This window comes from Daucus carota, chromosome 4 (assembly GCF_001625215.2).
Source record: "Daucus carota subsp. sativus chromosome 4, DH1 v3.0, whole genome shotgun sequence".
Taxonomy (NCBI): domain Eukaryota; kingdom Viridiplantae; phylum Streptophyta; class Magnoliopsida; order Apiales; family Apiaceae; genus Daucus; species Daucus carota.
Genome location: NC_030384.2, coordinates 37,972,734 through 37,993,274, shown reverse-complemented (window position 1 = coordinate 37,993,274; position 20,541 = coordinate 37,972,734). Strand labels below are relative to the sequence as shown.

General features: G+C 32.7%; 3 protein-coding genes across 3 annotated transcripts; 1 reads left to right on the top strand and 2 right to left on the bottom strand.

Moving 5' to 3' along the window:
* Nucleotides 1–1,634: 1,634 nt before the first annotated feature.
* Nucleotides 1,635–3,753, bottom strand: LOC135152430 (floral homeotic protein PMADS 2-like). Its single transcript, XM_064092735.1, has 7 exons — nucleotides 3,464–3,753; nucleotides 3,307–3,373; nucleotides 2,589–2,650; nucleotides 2,398–2,497; nucleotides 2,270–2,299; nucleotides 2,139–2,183; nucleotides 1,635–2,021 (listed from the first exon to the last, which is right to left on the bottom strand). Exons 1-7 carry the CDS (start codon nucleotides 3,649–3,651, stop codon nucleotides 1,896–1,898), a joined length of 618 nt encoding a protein of 205 aa, XP_063948805.1. The 5' UTR covers nucleotides 3,652–3,753; the 3' UTR covers nucleotides 1,635–1,895.
* A 1,222-nt stretch (nucleotides 3,754–4,975) lies between these two features.
* LOC108217347 (agamous-like MADS-box protein MADS9) lies at nucleotides 4,976–7,099 on the bottom strand. Its single transcript, XM_017390182.2, has 7 exons — nucleotides 6,841–7,099; nucleotides 6,685–6,751; nucleotides 5,958–6,019; nucleotides 5,726–5,825; nucleotides 5,578–5,607; nucleotides 5,444–5,488; nucleotides 4,976–5,354 (listed from the first exon to the last, which is right to left on the bottom strand). Exons 1-7 carry the CDS (start codon nucleotides 7,026–7,028, stop codon nucleotides 5,196–5,198), a joined length of 651 nt encoding a protein of 216 aa, XP_017245671.2. The 5' UTR covers nucleotides 7,029–7,099; the 3' UTR covers nucleotides 4,976–5,195.
* Nucleotides 7,100–9,998: 2,899 nt separating this feature from the next.
* On the top strand, nucleotides 9,999–18,229 carry LOC108219041 (ubinuclein-1). Its single transcript, XM_017392283.2, has 13 exons — nucleotides 9,999–10,370; nucleotides 10,807–10,893; nucleotides 11,031–11,123; nucleotides 11,419–11,495; nucleotides 12,553–13,087; nucleotides 14,627–14,726; nucleotides 14,825–14,934; nucleotides 15,125–15,208; nucleotides 15,616–15,741; nucleotides 15,889–16,026; nucleotides 16,117–16,164; nucleotides 16,519–16,620; nucleotides 17,527–18,229. Exons 1-13 carry the CDS (start codon nucleotides 10,134–10,136, stop codon nucleotides 17,983–17,985), a joined length of 2,196 nt encoding a protein of 731 aa, XP_017247772.1. The 5' UTR covers nucleotides 9,999–10,133; the 3' UTR covers nucleotides 17,986–18,229.
* The last annotated feature ends 2,312 nt before the right edge of the window (nucleotides 18,230–20,541 follow it).

The window sequence follows — 20,541 nt, the reverse complement described above, 5'->3', positions numbered from 1 at the left end:
AATGGTATTTTTGTAATTCTTATTTGAAAGATTGCATCTTTGCAAATACTTTCAAAAAATTACAATATTTTTGCAAAACAAATTCTAAGTTTGGGTATTTACAAAAAAACCCTAATTAGTTTGAGCTCATTGTTCATGATCCGTAAGTAACATGACGACGACATAAAACAATACATATTTAATATTTAAATTTGTTTTCATGAAAATTAATATTATAATTCAGTGGAAAAAGATAATATATAAATTTTAAAATCGATTTATATTATTTATACTATATTGATATTAAATATTTTATATGATAATGTATAAATAATACAAAAAATTGTTTTTAATGATATTTAAATTTTATATCATACAAATAATTTTAAATATTTTCCGATCAATTTTGAATAATCACCAAACAATTCAATTTTTTCCACCAAATGTTAACCCCGTCCTAGCTTAAAGATTAAAAAGAGCTCGGCCAGAAAAACCTATATATGGTGTAGTGATCAAAGTAATATATTAATTTTACATCAATCTAGAATATTAATAATATACTATTTTTAAAATACAATCAACCAATATAGTCCTACTATCGAAGGATAATGTATTGCAGTTTCAACAAATTTTACATCAATATCTCATAGGTTCAATTTTGGCAACAAATTATAACCAATCCTATTGAAGATGCCGTTATACACGTATCACAACTTTAGATTGCATTCATGGCAATCCATTTATATTCGATTGGAATTTTAGTCAATAGTTTCAAACGAAGGATGTATTCGATTGAAATTTTAGCCAATTGTTTCACACGAGGGATGTATGCGATTGAAATTTTAAGAAATCCAGTTATACTCATCTCAGATTTTAAAAAATATATCTAAATATTGGAATATTCAATTAAGATTTTATATTATTTTGATGGTATTCGATCGAGATTTTAAATTACGCTTAAAAATCTGATGATATTCAACTGAGATTATTTTAAATTCTTTAAAATCCAATAATATTAAGATGCTTATAAATGTTTTAAGACTTGATAATATATTAGATGTTTTGAGATTGTTTACTTTATTTTATATTTTTGTGTGAATTCACCGTAACTAATGCAATCATTTTATTTAAATTCTAAAAAATCTACATCAATTATGCAATATTAATTCTGTCTGGAATCCGTAAAAAATCAAAATCAAATATAATTCACAGTAATCCATAATTTATCAAAATCCAGTTGCATACAATATCTTGTGCTATTCTACTCTCGGTTTAGATTTTCTGGCAATAGTGCTGTTTTTTTTGTTTTTTTTTTTTGTGATTTGTCGTCAAGTTCTTGTTTCGCGTGATTACTTATCTACACAAAACTAGACAACTGTTGGCTAAAACTGATACCTGGCCTCGTAGTTAGAAAATCACCAATTTTCATGATTCTGTGTGAAAAGATCTAAACCTGTGTATCACAAGTGTTAACGAAGTTCCTAATCCCTCAACTTGGCCTTATAACTCTGGCAGGGATTATTTTGCAAAAAAAATAAACTTGATCACTACAATTCTCTCCTCTCACTTGGTTATTTCTGGACTGAAATTAAAATTAGTAAATTCTGCTATTCTCTATATTTCACTTGGCTAATCAAATATCATAATTTATAAACTATTAGAATGTGAGAGATAACATATATTGCGGAAAGACAGGAATTGTTTCCCAAATCACAGATCAAGTTCAAACACACTAGCTGGTGTAAACCACATCAGTACATGAAGAAAAACACACACACACACTAGAACTCAAATATAGCTTTCCTTCATTGCAAAAGGAGAAGGCATATTTAGAGCTAACTAATTTAATCAACAGTTTATGATAAAGATCATAAGATCCATCCAGGATTTGTAGTGCATGAGAATGAGATAATTAATTACATCCTCTCATGTAGGTTTGGTTGATTGGGTTGCACGCGGAATGAGAAGGGCATCTGCTGCTGGTATTGATCCCTCACATTACTGTCCATTGCTGCCACTGCCATTCCCATCTCTTGTTGTTGCTGTGAATTAAAGCAGTAACCGAATCATTTAATTAAATCTCGAAACTAATTAAACTTTTTATTCAAATTTACTAACACAGGAGCGCCTAATATTCAGTAGCAGGTATATATTCTTACCAGCATGAACCTGAGGCGCTTGTTTTCGTCCTCCAGGTCTTGATCCTGATTCAACAATTAGTCGTATTTAGTTTCAGCTCAAGTAAATTTTTTAGTACATCGGAAGACTGGACTTGCAGAAATGTACTTACACGTTGAGTAATCTTGTCGAATTCCTCCATCTGAAAATGTTGTATAAAAGATGATTAATCAAACATTAGGACATGATGAGCAGCTGGATTTCTATAGTAGTGTTGAATGATATAAAATTAAGACTTGCCTTCCAGTTTCGAACTCTCCTAAGGCCAGTATCAAGAGTAGCTTCTAAGGAAGCGAGTTCTGGTAAATGCAGGGATGTAACATCTTCCCCATTCAAGTGCCTAGACAATTAAGCAATTATAGTATACTCAAGCAAATATTAATTTCTAAAACATACCAACAAAATTACAAGCACGAAACTTGATAAATTACCTCAGCCTAATCTGCATGCTCTTATTTTCGTTGTCGATTCTTTCAATTTCTTTGGACAGGTCCTGATTTTTCCCCAGAAAAACAGCAAAGAGTTAATCTAGCTAGAGTGCGCATATATAGACGGTAAGGAGATTTAAATTACACACATAAAACCACTGAATTAATATTACCAAAACACATAGCTAGCTAGAGTACAGATTTATATGTATTTGCCTCTCAGATCCGGTATATGCACTTAAATTTTCTTTTCTTCTTTCTTTGCTAAAATTATAAACTTATTTTCAAATTTAGAGAAACAAAATTTGAACATTAGCACTTGTTAATTAAATAATAGTGCACTTGAAAAAGCTTTCACTAAAAAGTGTAAAAAAAAATGGGGAAAATATATGAGCATGTTCCTCCTAGCTAGCATGTACGTACTACCATAGATCTGTTCATTCTCTATTACATTAGAAAGAGAGAGAGAGTGGGAGAGAGAGAGAGGGGGGGGGGGGGGGGGGGGGGGCGGATATATATATAAGGGCAAATCCTAGGTAGCTATTTGTAGATCTGTTTAAAGAATTTGTGTTTCAAGTTACATGACATATTTCAAGCAACAAATCTTTATCATTTTACAAAAGGAGAAGCCCAATATACAGCAGCTGCTTTAACCAAGTAAGGAAAGAAACTGATGGACAGAATAAAAAAGAGACACAGCCAGAGGTAAGTAGCCACCAACCTCATGCTTTGCATCCCAAAGCTTTGTTCTGGATATGTCCTGGTAGCTTTGCAGCTGATTAGCCAAACTGCAACACATCAAATAAAAACTCCATCTCTCAAAACAACCCTACAATAAACATGATCTAATCATACTATGTAAAAGAATCTACGCATACGTGGTGTTAGAGCTGCAGAACTCAAACATCTTGTTTGAACTATTGACAACCACCACCGAGACTTTAGCGTCGCAAAGAACATTGATCTCCTGAGCCTTCTTGAACAGACCATTCCTTCTCTTTGAATAAGTCACATGCCTGTTTGTTGAATTCTCAATCCTCTTGATCTCAATCTTACCTCTCCCCATAATTCCAATCTCTCTCTGATCTCTCTCCCTCTCTCTGTGATCTCTCTCACCTTCTCTTTGCTTTATAGACTAACCAAGTGAAAATAGAGGAGAGGAGAGAGCAAAAAGCAAAGATGAAATAATGATAAAGCTAAGTTACAGAGTGGAGTTTCTAATAATAGTTTGGAAACAAGAAACTTTCAGAGAGTTAAAAAGAAAGGACCTGTTTTTAGGTCTTTGACAAAGTCAAAGTGTTTCACTGTTTAATCTCTTGTTTTCTTTCCACACTCTCCTTTGTTTCACCCTCTTAACCCTAGCTAGTTTCACCTTATCACCCTTGGGTTCATGTTTTGTTTCTCTCATTAATCATACTTTGTTTCACCTTTTTACCCCTAGGATTTTTAAATTTCTTGTTGTTTGGTGAGGATTTTAAGGTTTTTGTTGTGAGATGTGACAAACATCATCAACCTATTACATAGGTGGCTAGTAAAGTATCATAAATAGATGTAGGTTTTGTGCTTGGGATGCGGGCCTTGCTGTCATAGTTAGGGGCCATGAGTTTTGTGATGGTCTTGTCTAGGGTTTTTCCTGATGTTACTTGCAAGTGGTACGAAGATCAATCCTAACCGTCAAATCAGAAATCTAATCTTTTGCTCACAACAAGATCAATGTGCAAGAGTCAAAATGTGACAAGAACTTATGAAGTGTCCAATCCCAAACCAAAAATTCAATTTGTACTCCGTAGAATTACAGGATTTTGTTTTTTGGTAATATAATATCGATCAGTTTTTTTACTCAAAATTTGAAAAAATTGATCAACCATTTGCTTTTACTTTTCTGTCATTGTCAGAAATTTGACGAAATTCTGTCAAAATTAAGTACTCTCTCCTTTCCCCTCAATTGTTTATATAGGGAGACGGGGGCTCAGCATGCATTTTAATGTTCTCATAAAATATAGTTTGATAAATTTTTTGATTTTTTTTCTTCTGAATAAATATTTGCTATCTAAATTTTTATACAAAAAATAAAAATTTCAAAAAAAGTTTATGAAACTATGTTTTAGATGCGCCTTAAAATAGATGTACAGCAATGCAAAAAAAGTGTAAAGAAATAAGAGTGACACGCGTAATTTTTACCTGTCCAAACTATCTGTTTTCCCAGCAGTATTTTCTAATTTTATTTCTTTTGTTCCTCCATTTTCTCAAAATGATTTGTCACGCAAACTTCCATATATATGACACGCCATCTAAACAATAGTACCGTAGATGTCAAAATGTACTCAAAACTGAGGCTTCTAGTACCAGATATATCACGTAATGCATATATGTATTTGACTGATAATAGATTATCGGAGATGCATGCCTGCTTGATATATTGGTAATATGATAGCATATAGATTGAGCAGACATTAATACAGAGTCACAAACCGTATTTAATTAAGTTTGCCTAATCATAAATTAGGTGCTTATAATGTAATGTGTTTGAAGTCTTGGAGTTGCTTGATTTATATTTAATAACGCGATCGGCCAGGCAAAGATTGCAAAGATAGATTACGCAGATGCTTCTTAGTCCAGAAGCATCTGGTTATGCAGATTTGGCTGATTAGGCTGCAAGCGGAAGGCAAAGGGCATCTGAGCTTCATACGACTGATCATTCACTTTCAGATGATTAAATTCATTTTCGATGTCTCGCACTTTGCCAGCCATAGCTTCCATCTGTTGTTGCTGCATATCAAACATGATTATCAATAGAATATGTATCACACCAACACATATATGATCTTCAATACTCTCAGGATTAATCATGAACATACATAGACGTATCGGAGCTGCATATTCTCCTCCTCCAGACGTTGCCCCTGCACAAGATATATAGAATCAGTAAATCAAGAACCATTTAAAATTTTTAGTAAATCAGATTATTCATTCAGTGGATTCCTGAGCTTACATCTTTCTGCATCCTCTTATACGACTCCCTCTGAAAATCCAAAGGAAATTAAAAAAATATATTCATACACATTTTATATATATAAACCAATTATATGACATGAATGAAAGAAAAATCTCAATCTATTTACTTGATTATACAATTATACCCGTTTTTCGCCAATATTCATCAGCCCATTCTCGAGGTCATTTTCAATAGTCATGAGTTCTTTGATATTCAAAGAAGAGATGTCTTCTGCATTCAAGTGCCTTGCAAATTTCATAACTTAACTTTAGATGTCACAAAATATATATATATATATATATATGACATTATCACATTAATTCAAACATATACTTGGTATTCACAGACTTATAAAAAATTTAAGTATATATATGTACCTGAGATCAATTTGCATCTTCTCATTCTCTTCCTTAATTCTCTTAATTTCATTGCTGAGAGCCTGTAATATCCCATTAATTTGCAAAACATATCTATATTTAATTATTTAGGCTATTAAAATGTGAAGTGAAGAAAGTTAAGGAAACTAAAAACAATATGAGAACCCGGGTAAGAAGAGAGATCCTTATATGATAATTAGCTAGCTATAGACCTAGACTACCTGTATCTCTATTCTCATTTTACTTTTTTGTGCTAAGAATCTTGACTGCTATAAATATTTATTATATGGATAAATGTAGTTAAAATTGAACTAGAGATCGTTGCAAAATCTTGCAAGAAAATGGAAGAGATGAAGCTTCAGATCTGTAAGATAGATGGATGTAACTTATCATACATATATACTTTTCCTCATCATGTACTTGAACACTGAATTTACTAAAAATACAGTAGGAGACACAACACCTCTCCTTCCTATATGTAGATCTGTTTGAAGATCTCATGCTATCATCAAATCATGTCAAAAAATGTTGGACAAAAGGGTATAATCCATGTATCATGTATCCAAAAAGATAGAAACAGATTCCTATTTATAATACACATACATAATTATATAAATATAGAGAGGGCGAGGTAGGAAGAGAGAGAGAGGGAGGGAGGGAGGGAGGGAGGGAGGGAGAGAGGGAGAGAGAGAGAGAGGGAGAGGGGGGGGGGGGGAGAACTAAAAACCTCATGTTCAGGATCCCACAACCTCTGTCCAGAGTGCTGGTGATACCGATCCAACATTTCAGTTATGCTACATATCAAAAAATAAAAACTAAACCACACATATATATATATATAAATCAAGAAAAAACAAGTGCAACATCTGTTATACATGTATACCTTGTGGAGGGACTGCAATACTCATAGAGCTTGGAAGGAGAAGAAAAGATAACAACAGAAACAGCAGCCTCACAAAGAACAGTAATCTCCTTAGCTTTCTTGATCAACCCTTTCCTTCTCTTGGAGTAAGTCACCTGCCTGTTGTTCTGGTTCTCTATCCTCTTGATCTCTATCTTCCCTCTCCCCATTTTTCTCTCTTCTTTCAGATTGTAGAGATAAGACAGAGAGATAAAGGGAGGAATTATTAATATAATTGTGTATATAATGAAGAGTGAAGAAATTATGAGAAGCGTTTTCTATTTTAGGTTAAAGTACATAATGCTTTCGAAGTAGTTCAGACATGATGAGTTTTTTTAGGGCTTTGGTTTTAACTTTTAACATTGGACTCTCTTTCTTTACCACATGATATAGTTAGAAGCATCAGATGATCAAGACCACACACATGCACCTATGCGGCTATGCCTGTTTCATGCAACTCCAAAGTAAAATAAATCAATTAATTATTTGTTTTAATTACTGGTTTTTAGATGGAAAAACATTCTTGTATTTTTAATTTTTTTTATAGTTGATGCAGCTGATTATTCAAATTGCCAAGTTTTTGACTGCTTCTGAAGTCTTGACGTGACTTAACAGCTAACACAGAATACAAAGCATGAAATACTTGAGTGCGTGAATAGTAGGTGGTTTATGTAACCTTGAAAATTGTGAAGCTCATTTTTAGCTAGTTAGGGTTTATGAAAACAAAAATTTTAAGATGTCTTACTTGCGCCATAAAATTATCTTGACGTCTTGTAGTGTTATGTGGACTGGAATTCTGTAGTTTTCAGAGGAAGCTATTGATTAAATTATTACTCGGACTGTCGGACATAGTCCGGTAAGATGACTATATATTATAAAATAGTGTTATATACTTATACAATACATTTGATTTTTTTACATGTGCTTTGGCCATATAGTAAATATTAATATTTTTATAATTTTTTTTCTGAATAAAAATATGATATAAATATTTTTATTCGGGAAAAAAATTTAAAAATATCAATTTTAAATATGTGGTCAAAACTACTAAACATACGTGTAAAAAGTCAAACGCCCTATATAATGGACCAGGAAGAGTATATAAAATTGGATATAAAATTTTGTGCAAAATGATATTGTAATTGAGGTAAAATGTTTTAGTTGGAGTGATTAATTTTGTGAATGGAGGAGTTTTATTACAATCAAAATTGACACACATTATTTTGTAAAAATTTTGAATTAATTTTGTGCATAAAATATTTTTCTAATAAATTACTCCTTAATTTCCGTGTGGTTGTTGATTTTGAGATAGATGGTTCGACGCGCATTTAAAGGTTCCTATAAAATAAGGTTCACAAATTATTTTGTGCGTGTTTCGGAAATAAGGTCAGCAAAATAAGCTTTGAAACCTAGCTTATTTTTCACCCCCGACTTCTGCTTCTTTCTAGGTGGTGTTTAGGTGTTGGGAATTTAGGAGTTGGTTTGATTGCTGCTAAGTGTAAGGAGATGCAGAGTTTGGATCTGTCTTACTTGCCGGTAATAAATTATTTATGTTCTTTAGCTGATAATATTGCTCTTGATCTAGAATTTAGTGTATTAAATTTAGTCCAAAATTTTTTAATTTTAATGCGGTTATTAATTTTTTAATTTTAATGCAACGTTTAAAAATTTGGTACTTGTAAAATATTTCATGTATTAACAATAAAAGATCTTTTGTAATTATAATTGATTTTTTAAAAGAAACAAATTATTTGTATTACAAAATTACCAAACTAATACCAACTTATAAGTTAAGTTATCCAAACACTTAAAAAACTTCTGGTAGCTTATAAATCACGGTATCCAAACACTTCTGGTAGCTTATAAGTCCAAACCAACTTATCACTTTTAATCCACTTCTTTATTTTAAGCAATAAGTCACTTCTTTTAAGTTCAGCCAAACAGCCCCTTTGTTTGACTTTCTTTAAATAAGTTTAATTATTTAAATATTAATTAAAAATAAATTATAAAACTACACATCACAAAGTGTTAAAATTAATATATGTCAAAACAGTCTCCAAAACTATTACAAATGAGTGGAAAAAAGGAAGTATTACTTTTCGTTCTCTTGTATTAAATATATAATAACACAAATACTAGCAAATAGTCACTAACAAGCTCTTGAATTTTGTATAATCAAAAAAGATTATTTACTTAATTAATAATTTGTTTGGTTACTTATATATATTATATTCCACGAGGGGAAAATATCTCATTAATAAAAATTCTCGAAAATACAATTTCGTGAGGAAAAAGAAAATTCATTCAAAAAAATATCACTAACCGAAAGTAAATAAGCACATTAAGACATTTAAATAATTTTGTCTTTAATGTCGAAAAAGATAACCGGCAGAAAAAGGAATCGATTTTAAAATTTTGTGAGACAAAAATTTAGGAGGAAAAAAGAATACATTAGAAAGAAAAACATCATTTATACACAGATTAGAGATAAAACTAATATCTTCAGACCATTCACCAATATTTGTAGTTGAATTTTCTTGTTCATCGACTAGATATATTGCACTTTTTCTAGAAATTTTTATTTTGTGTTTCAATTATCGACATGCATGTATTGCACTTTTTCAGTTGTTTATAAAAATCACTAAATGATACAATTGTAGTGTTGAAACCTTGTTCAAAGCATCATTATCAGCATATTCACAAATTGTAATATCATCATATTCACAAAATTTAATATCACTAATTACTTTACCTTCAAAAAAAAAATCACTAATTACTTTAATATAGTGTTAAATATATTTTTAGCATCATCGCAGATATCAAATTATTGATTTCTTCCCTTTACATTAGAAAAAATAAAAATTTATAAAATATCCTGATTCACCTAGAAAAAAAATCATTTCACACCACTTTAAATACTATAAATTAATGCTCGAAACGATGCTCTGATCATAAACATCAAGACAGGTTCGCAAAACGATTTTAAATTCGGATATCCCCGACTCTGAAGTCTGAACCGATATATACAACACTCTCGTGTAAAGTAAAAAAGAAAAAAGAAAAATGAAAATCAAAACGGGATTGGAAAAGATAATCAGTGCGGTGAATAAAAAGGAAATACAACTACACTGCTTTGCTTTTTAGAGCGGTTACGCATTTTCCCTATCCCGCGCATCTTTCACATTATATACACACCTCTATACGTACACATACACACTTATAAAATCTTCCCCAATCTCTATCAGTTTTTTAAAACCCTAGGTTTTGTAATTGAGATGAGCGAAGGTGACGCTGCACCGGCGAGGGCTCCGCCGGCGTATTTGACTGCCGGAGGTCGGCAGAGATTCGAAGTGGAGTTGAGGCCGGGCGAGACGACGATCGTGTCGTGGAAGAAGCTTGTGAAAGATGCTAATAGAGCTGCGAAGGATGCGGCTAAGTCGGCCAAGGTGAAATCTCCGGCGCCGGAGATGCCGGCGGTTGCGAAGCCTGATTCGGAGACTCGCGTTGCTCCGGTGATTTGATTGTTCTTTTTGATTTTGTTGATGATTGAATTGAATTGTGAATTTTCGTTGCGTTGAATGTTCTGTGTTTTATCGATTGATGTGGAATTCGTTTAATCTTGAATATAAATGATGTTGAATTGTTAAATAATTTTTTCATTAGGTATGATCTAATCTGTTGATGTATTCTATTGTTAAATTAATAGGTCTGAGTTGTTGCATTATACCTGTTTGTGGATGTGTAGTCAGGATTAAGAGTGTCAAGAATTCCCTTGCAGATGATTTTCTTTTCTGAATTTCAGAGTTTTTTTTATCATTTAATCTGGAACTTAGAGACTAAGCTGTATGCTAAAATGTTAATTTTTTTTTTTGTTTTTAATTAAAAAAGCATGTATAAATACTTTAATATACCGCAAACAGCTCATTAGAGTTATGTTCGGTTTTGTAGGGGGAGCCTCCTGAAGATGATGCCCAAGATGCACCTCCTGCGAGTCGTTTTAGTGCTGTAATTGAGAAGATCGAACGGTTATACATGGTATGATACTTGCTACTATATCTTTTTTACGTGCTAAACTGGTATATCCAGTAAGCAGATAAATATTATTAAGTACTGTGGGTATAGTGCCATATCTTTAAATGGTACTCTATATGTTGACTCTATCTACTTCTTAGGGGAAAAATAGTAGCGACGAGGAAGATCTTAATGATGTTCCTGATGATGATGAATATGACACTGAAGATTCATTCATTGACGACGCTGAACTGGTTAGTAGTGACAATCTTTTTATGCATCCGTAATGTAATAGTTGTAACTGACCAGCATCAGCTAATCGTGCTGGGGAGAATGAACAGTAGAATTAAGTTCACCAGATGTACTTCTTCTGTTCTCTCCCCATGCTACATTTCATCACTGTGTAATATAGACGATTTGTATTTTTTGGTATTTCTTAAAAACCATCACAACAGTTATTGCCCCACTGTTTTGCAATATCTTAAATTATATTTTAGCGTGTCACCATAAACTCTAATAGTGATTTCTCCCTCTCTTCTAATGATGCAGGATGAGTACTTTCAAGTCGACAACTCTGCAATAAAGCATGATGGTTTTTTTGTCAACCGTGGGAAATTGGAGCGCATGTTAGTTTCTTAAATTTACTTGCTGATTGCATTTTCACAACTTATTTAATACTAGACTGCTTATACTGTTACTATACTTGTTTACAAGACTAAAGCTAAAAAAGCATGTTGACCAAGGTTTGAGCGAAATATTCGTGAATGAGCATGATGATTGGGTCATAAAAACTATAGCCTTTGGGGACCTTTATAATTGGAGTTCACATGGTTCTTTCTTTTGCCTACACAATTAGTAATGCCCATGTATATAAAATTGTTGTCTATCATTTATTGGTAAAGTCAAGTTGTCATCTCCTATCTATTCCTAAAAAAACAGTTAAATGTTCTCGAGAGGCATGGAAATACAAATACCGAAATATATCTCTATCTGCAGGTGTGTGTATATCTTAAATTTACATAAATGCCTACATGTCGACACCATAACTTGGGCTCAGCTATATAGATCTCTTAGCTAGGTGGACACATTCGTAAAATTATATTTTTTATGTGATTATATATGATCCAAAATGCATTTGACTAGTATTACTAATTTAAGTTGTATGTGCTCTTTCAGTTATGAATAAAGGAATCATCTTATATATATATGCTTGATATGCATATGTAAGAATGACTACGATAGATTTTCGCTCATATGCATGTTCCCAAAGAATTTGATTTTATACTACTCATATTTTCCAAGCTTTTATACTTGGCTGCAGTGTCCATGCCCAGTGCCTGTCCTGGTGTTAATTGTCAGATAGGCACCATAGGATCATGTGAGGATTTCATGTAACGATACAGCTTTGGCATAACTTATTTTAACTCGTGAACTTAAAGGATTGCAGAACTTTGTTACCCATACCTTCATTGGCCAAGTCGAATCACCTTAAGTTGGTTTGGGCATTATAGCTAACTGACTGGTCTAGATATGGTTATGTTGTGTTTTCTGTTAGGAGTTTGCTTGTCCTGCTACTCTTTGATTTTCCTCTCTTAATCTTGTATGTATAGAAAAATAAATTATTTGATCTATCCATTTATCTAATACTTTTTCTTTCCTAAATTTCTTTTTCTTCTCCATTAGAAATGAGCCCACCACATCAGTTTCACACCAACACCAACAACAAAAGAAGCGAAAAAGGAAAGATTTGGCAGAAAGGCCTGGGGAAAGCAACAATGGAGAGGCTCAGAATAAAAATTTAAAAGTAAGCAAGAAAACTGCAGCAGGGTCTTTGACCTTACCAGAGAAAGACTTTACAGATTCTACTCTTGTTATGGCTCTACCATCTGTAAATTGTGAAGGTGCGATGGTCCAGAACCAGTCAAATTCTTCTGAAATTATTGCAAAAAAGAAATCGGCCAGTGTGAAAAAGGCGTCACACCAGTCCCCGATGAGAGTTTCAAATGGTGAGGTCGTAGCAGAGGAGAAAGGTGACAAATTGAAGGCAGGAGTGCTCCCTACTGAGCGCCACAGTAGCAAATCTAAAGATCGCAATGAGTATTCTGGTACTTCAAATCAGATGCTAAATAAAAAATCAGTGGGCAGCGGTGAAGACATGGGACAATCAGCTCAGCAGGGTGAAAAGATTAGAATTGGTGAACAGTCTAAACAAACTATGGTTAGCACCTTAATTAACTTTTCTTACCCCACTCACATTTTCATACTGCAATTGAAAATCTTAAAGACCAGTTTGTTGTGCTTGCTTAATACTATTGAATTTCAACATTTATATACAAAGGAAAAATATTGTTATATTCTATTATAATTTAATTAAATTTGTAATTACTAGTTATATTAAAATTTTACTATCTTCAAATTATTTTTTAATTAGCAATATATTTTATTATTTACATTAAAATATTATCTACATGAGAAAGCTATGAAATATTAAAGAAGACCGTGTATTGCACTAGTTATTATATATATTTAATATTTCTTAAAATTTTGTAAATATTACTTATGATTTCACACTTAAGTTGGAAACTTAATAGTAATATTAGATTCTCGACAATACTATATATTTATTATATCTATCATATTATATTTGAAATGTTTAAATCTTGTAAGATGCACGGGATCCTTTTGAATCTTAAACATTTGTTGGTATGTTCAAATATATGAACTAATAATAAAAAGTTTAAATGTTAATATCTACTTGACGGAATTCAGACCATTCTTAAGGGAGTTTCAGTGCTAAATCTATTTGGTATTATTTTCAGAACTAATAGTATATATACTTCAAATCTTTAATATTTATTACTTACTGTCTATTAACTACGGATTATACCCTTGTTCGGTTATAAATGCGGTTTTGTCGCGAATATAGTAGTTTGCATATATACTCTCCTATTTCAATTTAAGTTACTCTATTGCACTATAATTCCAAATAGGGTGCTGAGTCTGCTGACTAAGGATCAACCCAGGGACCTAATTTATGCCGATGTTTTGGCATAGTGAATGTTTGTATTATAAGGCATAATGTGACGTGAGACATTGATTTATATTCCGGCCTACCTTTCAGTTCACCTGTATGTACACAGTAACAAATGGTAGTTGGAATACTTGAGTAGTATATTATTACCCCGTGATTATAAAAAAATGACTTGATATACCAGTTGCAATATATTGATTTCATTTTATTTGTTTTCTGAGTGGGTAATAAGGATATTGACGTTTTTTGCCTGTGAACAATCTCGATTCTTTTGACTTGCACTGGTCTTTGGCTCTTTGCACTACTCGAGCTCCAGCATCAGCAAAATTGAGCGAATTTTCATATTAAAATCGTATGAATTCATGGTTTAAAAAGTGTTGCTGGCTTGCCTTGCCGCGTGTGCCGGATCGGGTTTTATTTTTATTTTTTGTTTCTTATTGGGGAAGATGTTGCAAGAATTGTAATTTTTGTAACATAATGACAAATGAAAAATATAATTCGGGACCGATTTTTTTAAAGTAGTTGAGTAAATTGGTGAACATTTGACGGGCCATTAGTAATTATTGAATGTTTTAAAACTGTAATTGGTATACCTGTTATATAAAACAGAAGTTTATTTGTGACACTGTAATGTGAACACTTTTGGATGGCTGTTTTAGCATGTAGTAATTTTTATGAGCAAATCTCTTGCTAATTGTATAAACATTCCCTCTAATTAACTTGCAGAAGGTTCCGCATGTTCAGAGGAAGGATGGTTCTAGTAGCAAGTCCAAAACTACAATGCTTGAAAAAGCCATCAGGGACTTAGAGAAGATGGTTGCAGAATGTATGTGCCTGTAGTGTTTGTGAATTTTAAGTTTTATGGATGATATTGTTGAGAGCTGCTGTTTATTATTTTTTTGTGCCTATGTTTATGCTTGACAGCAAGGCCTCCAAGTACAGAGATTTCAGATGCTGATGTCTTGAATCAGACCAGCAAAAGAAGGATGCCACCGGAAATGAAGCCTAAGCTTGCTAAAATTGCTAGACTAGCGGTATGAGATTGCCTAATGTGACAATTATTACCTTTACCTGATGGTTCAGTGCTTGATTAGCACTCTATCTGTTCACATTTATTTGTTTCCCTTCCTCAAGCTAGCTCATCGTCTTATGTGTTTATTAATTTAAGTTATTATTATATGCTGTGAGTATTACATTACAACTTATATACTTGGGTGGTTGCAGCATTCAACCCATGGAATATCCAAGGAACTGCTTAACCGTTTGATGAGTATTGTTGGCCACATGATACAACTCAGGACATTAAAGGTAACATTTTTAACTTGTTTATGAACTATATACACTTTTATTCGGCCCTACATTCCGCAAGTTCACATTAGAGTTCTTTCCTTCCAGCTGGTGAACTAATGATCATTCCTTCCTCATATTCATCACAACTCTTACCATATTTATTGCATTACTATATTTGCAATAGAAACTATTTTGTCAATATGTTGCCTTTCTATATTGTTGCGTGTTGATTTGAAGTGCACACTATATGCTCGACGAGGGTAGAATATTAGGTGAGCCTAGTGTGTACACGAAATAACTAGGTGTCAGCTCTGGTTTACTTGCTCAATGCTCAGTAAGGGCAAACCTGTAGTTTACATTTAAATCTTGAACGCCTTCCACTGCCTAAAAATTGAATAACTAATGCCAGATTATTATTGTTGCAGAGAAATTTGAAAATCCTTGGTGATATGAGTTTGTCCGCAAAGCAGGAGATAAATGCTAGGTTCGAGCAGATGAAGAAAGAGATTATTGATATGGTTAAAGTTCGTGTCCCTTTGATGAAATCCAAGGTATTGCCCTCAGTAGATTTTCACTTTTCTAATTTTTTTAAGCGTACTAATTATGTTGAAAGAACTGATGGGAAATTTTGTTGTACTGTTGTTTCTATTACATAAATAATGTTATTCATCTTTTAAATCATGTTATCTTATCCCCAGGCAATTGAGCAACCAGGTGGAACATCAGATGATTTTCAAAAACTTGGTACTACAGATAAAGAAGTCCTTAAACAAAAGTTTAGCATGGATGATGCACTAGAGGACAAGATATGCGACCTCTATGATTTATACGTTCAAGTACTATTTGTGATATGTTATTTACAAAATTGATGAGTTGACATTACTTTCAGGATGTATTATATATATATTTTTGATATATTGTTCTAGGGGATGGAAGAAGATTCAGGACCACAGGCGCACAAACTCTATGCAGAGGTATCCTTGTCTTTTTATATACATATATCAGTAATACGAGTTCATTCCAGGTTCTGCTTGATGCATTTGAGAAATAGGGTAGTTGCATTATATGACAGTGCAATATCTTTTTGCATTAGTTCTTGCATCTTCCTTTGCCAACATAATTGCTTTTGGTTTCAGCTCTAATAACTTATTAGTTCAGTAACATTGTAATCATAACTTCTTATATATAAGTCTGGATTAGTTAAGTTTCTTCTCTTTTGCCGCAGATTTGATGTAGTGCCAACTACTGGGACTCCCTAAATATCATTAGCTTGTTCTGATAGAAGGGTTTTTTCTTCCATGTCAACGTTATTATTGTTTCTTATGCAGCTTGCAGAACTGTGGCCGAAGGGCTGTATGGACAACCATGGGATTAAACGTGCTATATGTAGGGCTAAAGATAGAAAGAAAGCAGTGCAAGGCTTGTACAAGGTATATCAATCGACTACACTTTTCCTGTATATTACTAGGTGTTGCATAAGAACCTTATATATGTATGTTGCCGTATGCTTATATTGAACTAGTTGGAGGCTCTTGGCTTTGAGAAGTTATATTATTTATTTGCTACGACAAAATTATTTTATTGATTCTATTGAGTATGTAGTGTGTCTACATGATTATTTTATTATATTATGTATGTCAAATGCATATCAATAATTTCTTGTATAGGCATATGGAAGGCCCACAATAAAAGCACACACGACACAAAAGCCTTGCATGATAAAAATTGATAACTGGAAGCTTAATGTCTTTATTATAGAACCCCCAAGCTGGAGAATGTATCTAAATCATGATCCAAGACTTGCATCTTGTTAAAAAAACTTATGTTTGACAGTGATTGTGGCGTTACCTGTTGGTGTAATAACTCCTTGAATCCTAGCAAATTCTTTGGCAACCAAGTGCCAAAGAACCATCCGCATGCAGTTTAACCGGTTAGATCCATTTAGAAAGTTTCTTATAGAACTTTAATAGGCACCCATTTAAAAGGTACTTCTATATATGCCAATTACGTCTCGGTGAATTTCATGTAGGCATCTGGAGGAGCCTACAAAAAAACCAACAAGATATGGAAAACCCACTTAGCAAAAAAAAAGAAAAAAAGAAGGAGATGGAAAGCTCACATAAAGAGAGTAGCTAACTCACTACCCAGGAATTTTATTCCAACAAATACAAATTTATCACTTATGTTTATGCTGCTCTAACTGTAATTAGTTAATAGTATAATACGGGACGCCTACTTACTAACATTTTATTGCTGCTCTTACGTGCAATGTAATTATTTAACAGTATATATTGGAAGCTTTACTGATACCCATTAACTATGATATATTTGTGCAGGATCCAGAGAAAAAGAAAAGAAAGAAGCCCATATCAAACAAAGAGGAGATTCAAGTGGATACTAACTCTGTTAAATTGTCACAAAACGTGCAAGACAAATTGTTAACTGAACCCGCTGTTTCGGTTGACAAATCAGTTTCCGGTGTAACCGCTCCAGATACATCCACAAAGGCTTCTACTGTGGTTGTAAATGGAGCCAACATGGACCGACCAAAGCAAGAGAAGCTAAAGGGAAATTCTAATAATTTTAATGATGTGAAGATAACTGAATTATTGGCGAAAAAGAAATCAAAACGCAAGTCAGAATCGGAGTTGGGTGAAGCTCTTGCTCGTTCTGACAAGTTAAATTCTGAACATGCTGAGGATAGAAACAAATCTATCAAGCATTCTGCTGTGTCTTCCCCCAAAACAAATCTTCAGTCAGTTGCTCCTCCAACTAGTTCTGAAAATATGCAATAAAGCATCATCTTCCCAATGAGTTCTTGTACTGATGGAGAATGTGTAATAGATATTCGTTATATCATGTTTGTTCTTGGATAGCCAGTGAGTTCTTTTACTGGCGGAAAATGAGTGATAGATATTCGTTATATCATGTTTGTTCTTGGATAGCAGTGCAAGGTAATAAATTGCTTCTGCTCATATTTTCTGGATTTTGTAACTATGTTGATTAAATATTTAAATGTTAAATGCATTTTTGATCGAATATTGAGCAGTGACAAAATAGAAGCTTTAAGTTTATTTAACTTTTCCGTATCATGACCCAGTCATTGCCTACAGCCTTGAGTTTCTTTGTTAAGTTATATACTATAGTCGTAAGTTTTGTATGTATTGAACATTGACAGGTCAAATTTGCTTTAGCATAATAAGCTAACCAACTGTACATAACCTAAACAGATTTAGCATTATTGGAAGACCGACACGATCTGGATCAAGTAAATAAACAATATTGTAAATACAAAAACGAAGAGGTGGCTAGAGAGGAAAACGACCATGATTAGCTGATTACCTGTAATCTTGCCTTCATATACAAACTGCTTAAACAATGTACTTGGAGTTGTACATACATGTGCTCCCCCTACTTTAAAATCGACTACAACATATCTAATAGCTTGTGTTGTTTGCCAAATTATTTTCAATGGTGAGCTATCTTTTAACTTTACTGTTCTAAAATTTTCTGAATTATTATTATTATTTGATTATTTTCCGATTAATCCTTAAAAAATCCTGATTTTTTGAAAAAATCCCACATTAATCATGAATCGGTAGGTTAACCTATTTTAGTTCTGATTCCCGACTTCATGATTTAAAGTATAGTTTGTGCGCAAAAGAAAACCATTTTAAGTTCTTCTTTGAGTATAACATTTTTATATATATTAATTATTATATCAAAAAGGATCATATTAAGTTCTCGTTTGGTACCACTTAAGCTACTAATACAATTTTTACATGAACGATTATATGCTTAAGACATTTGTCAGCAAATATATGCTGATAGAATTCTGTGGACAGAATACATTAAAAATATTATATCATGTTCCAGGAGGCCACTGCAAAAACAAAAGAAGAAGGAGTACGGCAGGTACAAACAATGATTTAGATAGCTTGTAATATATGGTCTTAAATATGTTGATCACAACTATCTGTAGCCTAAATGACTGTTATATGTGGTCTTTACATGATAATTAAGGCTTAACTGTAGCTGTGCCCTAAAGTCTGAACAATCAGAATCAAATCAATAGGGAAAGATGCACCAAATGAATACAACAAAAATTGGCTGATTCACATTTAGCTTAAACAAACTGGCTGATCAACATACTACTAATTACAGTTAAAATAAATATTAAAATGAATTAATTATACAGTTTATACTAGAGTTGACAATGTAATAAAATATGCGTGATGATAACATATTTATTGGAAGTAAAATTTAAAATGCTGAAAGTCTGAAGCTGTGCCTTCAAGTTAGTGGGCTGCTTTGTTCATTTCATCCATTGTCATGTGTTGCAATGATTACAATATAATTAAGTTAGGGAGTCGACACCCTCGTCGGCAGAGATTTAAGTTCTAAGTTAACATTCGGTTACTTATAAGTTATATATTGATTAACTATAAATGTTGAATGTGGAAATATTTATATGTTTTTACTGATTGAACTTACTTTCTTATTCAAGACTCAAGTGAGAGAAGAAGAATGATAACGCCAGATTCATGAGAACTATGGGCTGGAGAATAAGAAATATATAAATTGACATGTAACATGTTTCAGCCATTACTCTCAATCTCAAGTCTAAATTTTTTTTATAACATGCAAGCTACTTTTATGGTACACCAGTGAATATAGTAACTTCTAATAAACCAGTGGTCAGATTCAAAACAAGGAACTGCATTTATTCTAGTTTAGTGTTGTATTTGATTGGAATGAATGAAAATGGAAGATGAAATGAAATTTGAATTATGTAGTTAAAATATTTCGTTGATTCCATTATTCCATATTTATAAATTATAATATTTAATTAGAGCTCAAAATTTCAATTTTATGAAAAAAATATTTCCAATTTCTACGACCATAACTTTTTGTCTAACGGTGCAAAATAACAGTTCTCATGACGAGAATCCTTTCTATCGAATATTTTTTAAATAACAGTCATAAACAATAATATCAAATAGAGTCATGGTCCAGTGAGGTTGAAGAAAACTAATTAGTCAACAAAAGCTTAAATATACAATTAGTCAACCCATAATTAGTAATGGCATGCATTAGCCCTCATGGTGAATGCGTAAGTTATAAGGTTAGCATTTAAGCTCTCATGAGACATTGACCTCATTATTCTTTTCATCTATCATCATCTCACCGCCCAACACCTTCCTCAATGGGCAAATGGCTACTTCATACTAGTGTTTAAGTTATTGTGCCACAGAATTAATAATCATAAAACACAAGGATTAAACTATATAATGAGTTGACATCCATGGGGGGCCATGGGGGATGTACCAAAAGCCTATAAATAACTTGAT